At 43.6% G+C, this 12,213-nt stretch overlaps 1 protein-coding gene across 1 annotated transcript in view; it reads right to left on the reverse strand.

Annotated features, from left to right (window-relative positions):
• Positions 1-11,021, reverse strand: part of ADAMTS20 (ADAM metallopeptidase with thrombospondin type 1 motif 20) — a 160,158-nt gene extending 149,137 nt beyond the window's left edge. Inside the window, exons 1-2 of the mRNA XM_081818953.1 lie at positions 9,336-11,021; positions 8,417-8,778 (exon numbers count right to left, since the gene is read on the reverse strand). Coding sequence (XP_081675079.1) covers positions 8,417-8,778; positions 9,336-9,426 — 453 coding nt within the window. The 5' untranslated portion in view covers positions 9,427-11,021. The remainder of the gene's footprint in view (positions 1-8,416; positions 8,779-9,335) is intronic.
• Positions 11,022-12,213: the final 1,192 nt, after the last annotated feature.

The following is a 12,213-nucleotide window of genomic DNA, read 5'->3' on the forward strand; positions in this document are numbered from 1 at the left end:
TCTCCCTCTGACCCTCCTCCCTCTCATGCTCTCTGTCTCTCATTCTCTCTGTCTCAAATAAATAAATAAAATCTTTAAAAAAAAAAAAAAAACACAGATGTTACAGCCACCCTTTTTCCCCTAGGCAGACTGTAACTGTTATGTAATGAAAGATCGTGAAGATGAACTCAGATTCATTTTTACTTTGGGATCCTCCATTCGATGCATAAGGTTTTTTCTCCCAAACAGTTCATTATAACACCACTGATGAAGCCTAGGAAATAGCGTATTATACATAAGCACGCATTGAATGAATCAACAATATGAAGAAAATCTAGTTGGTTCCACAACGCTGAAGTAGAAAATTCTAAGGTTTCCAAGAAGAGGAGTCTTTCTTTCCTCTAGCAGCATTCCTTATTCCCTTTTCCATGGGAGAACTCCAGATCTCCAGTATAAAAGTAAGAAGGGGCAATAAAGAAAAAAATGCACTACCTATACTTCCCCCCAAAAAGAGAACACTCTCACCAATCCTTGCTCATAAGCGTCAAGAAAAGGACTCTGAACTCATCATCCACCTAAGCCCTTAGGTAGCCAAGGGAGTCTGATGCAAGTAGTGTCCCAGCAACATCAATAACAAGGAATAAATTCTGTAATAGTTTTCTTTCTTGTAGGCACAAAGGTGTATTTGAAGTTATAGGAACTCACTAAAAGTGGAAAGAATGGTCAACATTCTTGGGGATCTAGGGAGTGGTTCTCAGGACAGTCTCTCCTGACTTCTTACTGAAATACCTGGATACATAAAACCTAAAATTATAACAATTAAGAACTTGTAAGAAATCATTCAGAACTGTTTTGTGGGTGTATAATGGAAATTTTTTTTTTTTAAGATTTTGTTTATTTATTTCACAGAGAGAGACACAGCGAGAGAGGGAACACAAGCAGGGGGAGTGGGAGAGGGAGAAGCAGGCTTCCCACTGAGCAGGGAGCCCGATGTGGGGCTCGATCCCAGGACCCTGGGATCATGACCTGAGCCGAAGGCAGACGCTTAACGACTGAGCCACCCAGGCGCCCCAGTGGAAATATCTTCATGATCAATTGTTGAAATATTATGTCAAGTTTACTTGAAAATATGTAAAATCTAGAAGGACACATGCCATACACCTGCCAGACCATGTCATATTTACAGCCTGTTTTTTTCTAGTTTCTTATGATTTACAATTAACATATGTACTTTTCAATTATTTAGGCAAATATTCTTCATTTTCTTATCTCCCACTGTATTTTTCCCTAAAGTTTACCATATACTGTGGTTTTGTTCTACTTTAGTACAGCTGGACTTCTGAGCTTATTGGTGAGGTGAGAACACGATACTTTGCTTTTCAGTAGGAGATATTCTTAACATTCAGTTTTAACATAAATGCCTTTTAGACTTTGGCAACTGTCGCAGAAAACTAACTTGAAGCAATTACCAAAACTTGATCTGCCATCAGAAGTCAACTAAATTTTTGAGGTATTAAGTTGTCAAAGAAGCCATGGCCTAGACTAAAGAAGCCTTGACTGCTTTAGTTGTAACATAATCCATAGACCCTCAATTACCTCAGCATTCCTGAAAACTGTCCCCACTCCCACCACCTGACAGCATCCTCCCGGAAGCTTAGATGTGGCCATGGAGACCCTCGCAGAGAGCAGAACCAGAGGCCTTGGTGACTGGACTTCCCAGAAAGAGGCATCAAGGAAGGGAATCAAAGGACTCTCTTGCCATAGTAGATCTCCACAGCCCCTCTGCAGAAGAAGTCCAAGATTGCTATAAATCAGTTACTAATAGGTGCCTCTTCTTTCCATAGGAAGTTTAAGATTAGGGTTGCAGTCATGCTGTATATAGGGCTGGGGATAAAGACAGTGCCTCTGTGAGGTTGTCTCCTTGTAGACAAGATGACTGTGATGTGTAGGAAGAGAACAAATGGACATTTGATGAATAAAAGGACAGCCTGTGGTAAAGACTGGTGGTGATCAACAGTATCTATTCTCTCTTGCTCCTGGTCCTATTACTTGCCCCTCATTTTCTAGCCCTTTGCATCTGAGTAGAGCCAGGCATCAGTAGAATGTAAACAGAAGTAGTGTGTCACTTTTGGACTAAGGTAGACAAGAGCCAATATGGCTTCACGCTATTACTGTGGTAATAAAGCATTCATGTAGCTCATGAATATTTGAATGTTCTTATAATGACATTATTGTACCACCGGTATCTAACAGTGGTTAGTATATAATAAATGCTTTCTAAGTATTTGTTGAAAAAAGAATCTTTCTTCCCCTGAATAGTATGAATTGAATAGCTTAAGTATATTTTATAGAAAACAGGAAGTATGAACAAAACAATAAAGACTCAGGTAACAAGGTACGATATAACCCCATATGAATGATACCACTTAGATACCTAAGACTTAACTTATGCACAATTTTTTAATGTATGTCCAAGTATTTCAACTAAAATTCCTAAAATAATTTTCTTGCATTGCATGACTGATGTAAAGAACTAGCCTAATTACTTAGCACACTAAAAGCTGCTTTAGCTCATTCATCCATCTATGTTATCGAGCATTTTTATGTTCTGTATTGGGTGTCACAATCATCTCTGCAGTTAAAATCTAAAGTAGAAGTGTGAACAACCACAATTCAATATATGGTGTATAAGCAGTCGTCCAGTAGTGGAACAAAGGCAGGTCTGGTCAGCTCTGTCTAGAGAAGATCAGGGAAAAGGAAAGGCTTAAAATTGATCTGAAGGATTAAGAGTTTAAGAGAAAGGATATTCTAGACAAAGTAAATATAAACTCAAAGTATCGTGAATAATATATAAACCTATTCTGGAACCAAACACATGTTTCTAGAACTAGCTCTTACTTGCCACCTGTTCTGTCATTATCTTTCTTGGTTAATGGTCACAGGATCATGCTGTCATTTAAGTAAGCCAAAAATCATTTTGATCTCCTTTTAGGGTCCAAAATTCTAATGTGTCTTCTGCAAGGCTGTTCAACTCCAGCACTGACATTTAGAGTTATTTGTGTAGGAGACTGTTCTATGCAGTGGGGGAAGTTTAGCAACATCCCTGTCCTCTAGCCAGTAGATGCTAGGAGCACCCACTATACACACCCCCAATTGTAACTGCCCAAATGGTCTCCAAAGCATCACCAAGAATCCTAAGGGACAAAATTGCCCCCAGTTGAGAACCTCTGGTCTACGGTAGCATACCTTCCATAGGCACCCACTCTTCCCCTTCGCTGATACAACCATTTTATTTCAAGGGGCTCCTCTTCCCTACCCATGGTACACTGAAAGAGTGGTGCTTTCAGTGACTCTCTGCCTCCCCCATACCCTTCACAGTACTGCATTAGGGGAGGCCCCTCCTACCACATGAAACCAACCCACCATCCCAGCTCCAGCCTCACTCTTTCACAGTGAGTCCAAGCCTTAATGTGAGGTCTGCCTCACCCTCCCTTCCCAATCCACCCGCTTTTCCAGCTGTGCAGGGCCATAAGCAACCCTTGACTTCCCATATCCACATGGAGTCATCCCTGAAAGTCCAGTTGAGAGTCCTATTTCCAGCACAGGTCTCAATGCCCTTACTCCTTCCTCAAAGTTCACACAGCACTTTCCATATTCCTCTCAACAGCATCAAACAGACTCCAAACGTTTGTGTGCCTGGTGTCAGTATATGGTGGCCCTGAGAACGCTAAGCGTAATTGGTCAGGAGTCCCAGCTATTGGGGTTTAAACTCCATCATTGTTTGCAGCCCAGCCATCTCGCTCTCCAGTGCTACTCCCATTTAGTAACGGAGTGTGACGATACCAAAGGTATACTCATCCTTAGGTGGGAGATTCTTCTCCCAGCCCAATTTGGCTTGGGGCAAGCTTTGCTGAACCTTGCTTAGACTCCCCAGCAGGCTTGGATGCCTCTACCCAACATTCTCGTCCTCCCCGTTTCAAATTTCACCACTCTATTTTCTCTGACATGGGCACTTCTCCTAAATAAAATGTTTGCACACACAATCCCATCTTGTCATTTGCTTCTTGGAGACCTAGACGAAGACTAGAATTTTAAGAGGCATAAGAAATTCTCCCTTGTATTGGAGTACTTGATGGAGTATGTGAATAACTAAGAGGTCCTTGTGAATTTTTTCCACAAAAAATTATGAATACAGAATGGCATATGTAATGATCTGGGGCTGTGTTAGTTGTGGGCAAATAGGAAGTTCAGAAAATTTTCCCAGAATAGACCAAAACCAGTAAAGACACAGATAGGAAGTAACCGTATGGAAACTGAACCAGAAGTCACTAAAGCAACTGAATAATCAGAGCATTAGTGCCTGACATGCTGCAGAATGGTTAGGAGAAACTTCAAAAAAGTACACAGCACCACTGCAGGTTACTGCAGAAGGGAGAACACTGTAGAAGCCAGACGCAATGTCTGGTTTTATGACATCTGGAAATGGTTTCTTTCAACCAAAAAGACTGCATTGCCTCAAATCCCACCAAAAAATAGTGAAGTTAACAGTCTAGGCAGTCGCGTTAGTCCCGGAGGGCCTTTGGAAGAAGGGAACCCAATGGGTAATATGAGAAGAGGCTTAGTAGGCACAGAGGTTGTTGGGAAAAGCCTCTGTATAATTTATACGTGCCATCCTGACAATATACACCCAAAATTCAGCTCATTAAAATACTGACCTCTACTTTGGCAATAGTGCTAACGTTATGAGAAGATCGAGAATAGGACCATGAAAACAAAGCTTAAAGTTGAATATAGAGGTATTAAGACCTGATAACTATACGTTCTGTGACAGTTTATCAATGGACTAAAAAAGTCTGATGAGCCATTATGACTTGCAGGTAACTTTGGGATTCAGTTCCATTTTCATATCTACTGTAGATTTTACAAATGAATAAATCTGTTCAGACATGTTTGAATTATGTTATACTTACGAGAAATTAAACAGAAAAGCAGAAGTTATACACACATGAAACAAGACTTCTGGCAGACCCTTCTGGTTCTTGGCCCAAAACACTTAAAAGTACTAGTCAGGGTTCAGTGATTTAGTGAAATATGTAAATACCAAGACTTCTAAGAACGGGAAAAAAAAATATACAGAAATTAAAGTCTGCATGTTGAGGGTTAAAGCAACACTAGCATTCCACTAAATGGAATTCATGTGTCAATTTTTTTTTAAATGATTGCACATAGATATTTTGAAAGCATTTTAGTTTTCATTCCCTTCCTCTAAAATACATTCCTCAGTAGCCACCAGAGAGAGGGTAAATGCTATCTGAAGTGGGAAGATGGGAGGGGAACTGATCAACTAAACAAGATTCGAAAGGGCAACTTCATGGATTCCCGGAAGAAAAGGGGGACAGGAGACATAAGAAACATGACAAGATGTACATGTGCCAACTTCTCCACCGAGGATTAAGATCCTAGAGACAGAAGACATGTTAGTTTAAGGGAACTGCCAAGAGAAATGCTTCAGCATGCTAAGTGGGATTCAGGGAAGGGACCCTCTGAAAGGGATACCCCCCCACATACACCCCCACAAAGTTAGAGGTGTGGCAGAATTTGGTAAAGGGAAGAACTAAGTCCCCCTTGACTTTCAAATGCCGTGGAGGGTTTCAGACCCGTAGAGGATTCTGGAAGGTTACCAACAGCATCACTAAGCCACCTTGTGTGGTGAAGGTACAGCAGCAGAAGCAAAGTGACTGATAAAGGCTGCACAGTGCAGCCGCCAGACAGATCAGGTAAGTGCTGCAGCCAGACCTCGCAGGGAGAGGCAGCACCAGTGAGAGCCCAGGAGGGACGTCCAGGAGCCTCAACTGAGCGAAGGAGGCCACGAGTTCTCAGGCCTAGAATTCAGCTAGAGGAACTGAAGGATCATCTCTCTACCTTCCTCCCAAACAATGACCTCAGGACAAACACTATGGCCTGCTATGGGGTCAGTTTTCATCAGTAGTCAATGTATGCTTGAATCTAGCAATGTAGGGGACAATACACAACAGAAAAAAAAAAAAAAAGGAGGAAATCACATGCTCATTTCAATATATTCAGGAAAATACAACATTCATTTATAATTAAAAGCAAACTTAGAGCAAAAAAAGGAACTAGAAAAGAACTCTAAATTTTAAGTCTGGCTCTAACCTTCAGTAAACTTCAATCTTAATGTTTAATGGACTGACAGAGGTCAAAGCTAGATCACAGTCACATACACAAAGTCAAATATCAGTCCGGAAGCAAGAAGGAGCAGGGCCAGAAGATTAACAGTAGTAACTTCATAGGCATTGTATCAAGATTGATCTGCAAACAATCCAGCTGGTCCAGGTTGTCAGTACAACAACTTTATCCAATCTAAAGACTAAGAAGAATTGCATATAATGACAAATGGACTGTAGGACCTACCAGAGGTTCAGCTATTTGAGGACACCATTATTCTAAAGGAAGTTAATGACTGATTCGGTAGAAAGAAGGACACAGTCATAAATACATGGCTAGTGTCTATTATGTATCTATAGCTAATTCTATCTCTACCATGACTGATGTCCTCAATGCAGCCTTACAAAGAAATTAAAACACATAGGTATAAAATAAAGTTTTTAAAATGTTAAGTGTGATAAGGGCAATAAATCTTTCAAAAGCAAAGTGCATACATGAGTCAGATTAATAATGTATAACTTAGACAACTATATCCAAACTGGCACAGTAATGGGTGAGGATGAACTCCAGTCAAGACCTAAAAACATTTCCAACTGTTTCTTGATTTCAGAAAGGGGATACTGAGTAATAATTTGAACTACACCAGCATTATGAATCAACATGAGCAGAAACATCACTAATAATGCTTCCCATCTGGAATGTTTTTCCATGCCGTGAAATACTAAATCAAGAAAACATTAACCATGACAAATTGTGGTAGTAAATCTAGAATTTTCCAGACGAGCTAAGCATTCTGAAAGGTTCTAGAAAAGAATATTTTTCTTTCCTTTGATATATAGGTGGCTGTGTAAATAGTGTTTCTGCCATTCTGGTGTTGCAAGCTTTCTACATTTAACAGGGCAGAAAAGGAAATTGTTCAAGGCATTCCATGTAACTGTAGCTCAAAGTAGCATGAAAAAAGAGCAAGGAGACCTTCCAAATTTACTTAGTAATGACCAAAACTCACACCAAGACATCCTACATCAATTAACCTGAGAGGAAGCATTGCATTTGAATGCTAGAATCCAGTAACCAAATTCCTAGTTGTTTCTTCTTGAACAGGTCTTTAATCAGGAGTTAATGAAGTATCTATTTTAACGAAACTATTAAAACCTGGGGTTTCATAAACTTAGATGGGAAAGTGTTAGACCTATTTTCACTAACTTCTGATACTTAACATTTCCTTTAATTATTATTGTAGGTAAAACCACAGACATTGTAACTTTGTTATCAATAAGATACCTTTGTATCAGAGTTGATGTAGCTATCTGGAGAGTTTATACTCATTATCACTACCACAGTAAATAGACCCCTCCCCAATAGATCACTTAATGCATTAATGAAGAGTATTGTGAAACCATAAGTTGTAGTATTTGTAACATTTTGATTACTGTTAGTACTAAAAAGGAAGCCAATTAACATTTTACGCATTTAAAGTACGTTGAGAAAATGTCCTAAGTTTCCCCAGACTGAAGAAGTTTATGGCTAAGGAGAGAAAAAAAGGTTAGAACCTCTGCCTTCAAGGGAGAGGAACAAAACACAAAGAACCCACTATTTTATTTCATTTCCTCTCTCCACAATAAAGTTTTTTTCTTCCTCTACACAAAATCTCCATTTTTTACTCCTGTCACTCTAATGATCATTTCTTACTTGCTAGCACCAGGGCTCTGTAGATGCTGTCATATGTGGTGCATTTTGAACACGGGCAGATTCAGCCTCTATGGCCATCCGCATACGATCAAGAAAACCAACTTTTCCTTTTGAGATTTTCATTTTATATATATTCATTTCCTTCTAAATTCAAGGAGCTTTAATTCATGGGAGTGCTTAAGTGGTCAAGAGTTTGTCAGTGAAGTCAACTGCCCTCCTGAATGAAAAGACATTTCACGTGTGGCACAGGCCCCAAAGGGCCGCTAAGGGCCGCTTGAGACTCCCTCAAGATCGGACATTTTCAGGAGTCTCCCCAGCTTTGCACAGAGGGGTCAATTTTGCAGCAGGTAGAGACTACGGATCCTCCACCCCCTCCCCACCCCCAGTGCAAGAAAGAGTGGCCTCCGGCCTGGGTTCATCTAGGTGCTAATCCCTCTGATAACCTCCTCTGACCTCTGGGGTCACCAACCATCAACTTGGAAAAACCCAACTGACCAACTCCATTAACACAGCCCTTAACTGGATCCCAAGAAAAACGCCGGAGGGGCCCGAGGGCACTTACCAGTCCTCCACAGAGGCTGAAGACCGCTGTGTGATCCTCGCGAGCATTGACCTGGCCTCGATAGAAGCAGTGGCGGAGATCTGGAGGCACCACGCTGCGCTCCTCCGCCCCGCGCGCCGCGGCTCCCAGGTGCACCTCGGTGTAGCCCGCGGCCAAAAAGGCCGCGTCCGCGCTCAGGTTCAGCTGGAAGAGCTGCCCGTAGGCGCTGATTCGGTAGTGGGTCCTGAATGGCGTGGGCTCCAGCGCCTCGGAGCTGCGCTTCCTCCGGCTGAAGTGGTGGCTCTGAGGGAACACTTCGCCAAACTCATTGACCCGCGCGGGGGTCACCACTTCGTAGGAGACCAGCGTCCTTACCAGAGCTTCTACAACCACAGAAATATGGCCACTGAGCCCCCCGTCCACACGCGTTTCCAACTCCACGACCCCAAACTTCAACCAAACGCCCCAGGTCCCAATACACCCGGGGGCACGACAAATGCACACAAGCTGGCGAGAGCGCGCGCGCGCGCGCACACACACACACACACACACACACACGTGCTCTGCTTTCCCACAGCCCCGACTTGCTCTAACCTTCCCAAGCAAAGACCCTGACACTCTTGGCCCCGAACAACCCATCCCTCTTTGCTTCCCAGCCGCCAACTGGTGCCGTCCTGGTGCACGCGCCTCTCTGCCCCCACGCGCCCCCACCGCGTGGTCCCAGGAGCGAGACCGGTCCCAGCGCGCGCGATTCCTCGAAACCCGGCGCAGCCGCAACCTCTCGGGATGCTTGGGGCTGGCTGATCCCGGAGTCCCGCGAGCCCCTGCAGGACCAGGATCCTCACAACGGGGCTGAGTCACCCACCCCACACCTTCCCCCTGTCCCACTCGCGCCCCTCGCCCCCAACTCGCTGCTGGAGGCATCCCGCAGTGACCTTACCTTGCCTGGGGTGGAAGTGAATTTCCCAAGACCTAGTGATGAAGAGCGAGAGCTGGTAGAGCAGCCCCGTCAGCCACTTGGCCACCCGCATGGTTCCACCCGGGGGATCCCAACGCGGGAGGCCAACCCGAGCCGCCGGCCGCCCAGCCCGGCTTCCCCGCGCTCCGCAGCCTCTCCTCCCTCTCGCCCGCCGTGCTCTGCGCCGACCGCCGCGGCGCCTCAGCAGCCTCCGGAGCAGCAGTCCCGGCCCCGGGCCGGACCGTCTCGCCACACCGCCAGCCTCCGCTCCCTGAGCCGCTGCTTCATCGCACTGCAGCCCCACAGCTCCCGGCTCGCTCTCGGCAGCCTCGCTCCGCTTCCTGCACCCGTACTGCCCTCAAACGCCTTCTCCCTAAGTCCAGATCAACGCGAGGAAGCAACTCAACCTAGCAGGAACGGTGCCAATATAGCCACCCCAGGCCGGGGGACCGCGGGGGAGAGCCCGCCTCTAGGGGCCGGGCCCGGCCAATCAGCAGGAGGCGCGGCCCGGACTCGCCCTCCCGCGTGCAGCCCGCCCCCAACTCCCAGCCGCACGCGGAGTGCGGTCCCCAGCGGGCTCCAGCTCTGGGAGAGCAACGTGCTGTGCCTAGTCCGAGGGCTAGCTGGACATCATCATCCAGCTGTGTGAGGTCGAGGTCCAGATAGGTGATAGGTGTTGTGAGGTTTTTTTAGTTCTTACAATGAAATGAAAAGCATCGGTTGGAAAGTTTCTGTTATTTATGTTTCATGGTAATTTTAGACTTCTTGAGCAAGATAAAATAAGCTACAGCGGGAAGTTTCTGTAGGCAAGAGGTAACTCCAATGAAGCTTAATGACCAGGTCTCAATGAAGGGCCCCTGTGTGTTTTAGGAGTTGTTGGGAGTTTAAGAGCATCATAGGTGCAGAGGGGAATGTGAGGTTGCCGTCCGCAAGCACTTCTGGGGGTGAATTTCTGGCAGTTGTCTAAAGAAATTCGAGATGAAAAGGATCTCAGTCTCCACAGTTCCAGCACTTGTGATTTTTTCCCTTTTAATATTCATCTTCATACTTAATTTTGTATAAAGAGCCCCCCCCAAATTATAGAAACGTCAAGCCCCACAAAACTTGTATCTGCCCCTGCCATTGTATCTGCATGTCATTTTACGAGACTTTCTGCTGGTAGTTTCACAGTATTAATATGTCCACTCTTTATGATATCCAAACGACTGCACGTTTCCACAATTATCTTCATCATTCTCAACAATTATTGTAGCGCTGGATCCCGTTGTATCACCTGGTGTCTGTTAAATTAAATAAACCTCAGTAGCAGCAGAAAGCAGTGTCATTTCAGAACGACGTTCTCATTTCTCAAATCCACCTGTTTGATTTGCAGGTTCCATATTGCTTCTCTCTGTCACCTGTGTGGGGAAAAAAAAGAGGAGGAAGGGGTCCAATGGTCTTGAAATCCAACCAAGGGGGAGAAAGAATGTGAAAAAAAAAGTAAAGGAATATATGGGTAAATCTTCACAAACACAAAGGAATATACTCTCAATTTAGTTCCTGGTTGCCCTTTCTCCCCTGAACTCTCAACAAATATTCTGTTCACTTTGAATTGACCTCTCATGGCATGCCTCCAGCTTTATCATGGTATGCTTGGTCCATCTGTTGTTCACCACCGATGTGAACAAATCTCGTTTGAGGAAGGAGAGTTTAATTTTACTTTTACCAAGGAAATTACCCAGCTCAGTGATGGTCATTCTTCCACAATCAGTCCTCTTTTTTTGTACCCCTTCCTCACAAGTGTCATTTCATCCATCACAGAATTATAGACATCTAATTTTTCTTCCCCTAAGTTAACCATACTGTTACTCTAAACAAAACAAAAACAGACTTTACCCACACCTGTCTATTTAGTGGTTACCTTCAGTACATTGTAATTTAGAGTCATTTTAATTACATTGCAGCTCTAAATGTATCTTTACATCAGGAGCCATGCCTTTTCCCTCATACAAATAATGGAAAATAGAACTGCTATCTACTTAATGAAGGCAAAATAAATACTTCATTTCTGTTACTGAATATTTGTCACTCAAAGTAGTTTTTGCATGGAATATTTGATTTTCAGCCTGTTCTAGTTTTTTGGAAATTCTGTTTTAAAAATAGGAGTGTTTTAGGGGTGCCTGGGTGGCTCAGTCGTTGAGCGTCTGCCTTCAGCTCAGGTCATGATCCCAGGGTCCTGGGATCGAGCCCCGCATCGGGCTCCCTGCTCAGTGGGAGGCCTGCTTCTTCCCCTCCCACTCCCCCTGCTTGTGTTCCCTCTCTCGCTGTGTCTCTCTCTGTCAAATAAATAAATAAAATCTTTATAAAAAAATAGGACTGTTTTACCTTTATTAAAGAAATGGAAAGCTGTATGAGATGCAAATTCTATGGTATGATCTTTATGATGTTCAGTCAAGAGCATTATTTCCCTCATTTTATAGAAGATAAATGTTACATTTTCATACAGTATCCAAGTAACTAAGCTGGGTTTCCACAAATCCCTTCTGGCTTCAATGTCTTTTCATTATATTAGGCTTAACTGTTATGATATTCATATCGTCTGTCTCTCTTCCTTTCTCCCAATGAAAATGCCCTGAGTAAACTAATCTATGCCATTTGAATCAAGCAATTTCCTCACATTGATAATTATAGCTACCACTTACGGAATTTCTTTGACATATAGGTACTATACAAGGGACTTTAGAAAGATTGCCTCATTTCATTTACACATTCCCCCCACAGAACTCAGAAATTAAGTAATTTGCCCAGATCATATATCAAGTTAGACTCAAATCTCTTTGGTTTCAAATTCTATACTTTTTATAAGAAAATTATACTCTTC

This window comes from Leptonychotes weddellii, chromosome 5 (assembly GCF_054177405.1).
Source record: "Leptonychotes weddellii isolate Sample4059 chromosome 5, ASM5417740v2, whole genome shotgun sequence".
NCBI classification, from domain to species: domain Eukaryota; kingdom Metazoa; phylum Chordata; class Mammalia; order Carnivora; family Phocidae; genus Leptonychotes; species Leptonychotes weddellii.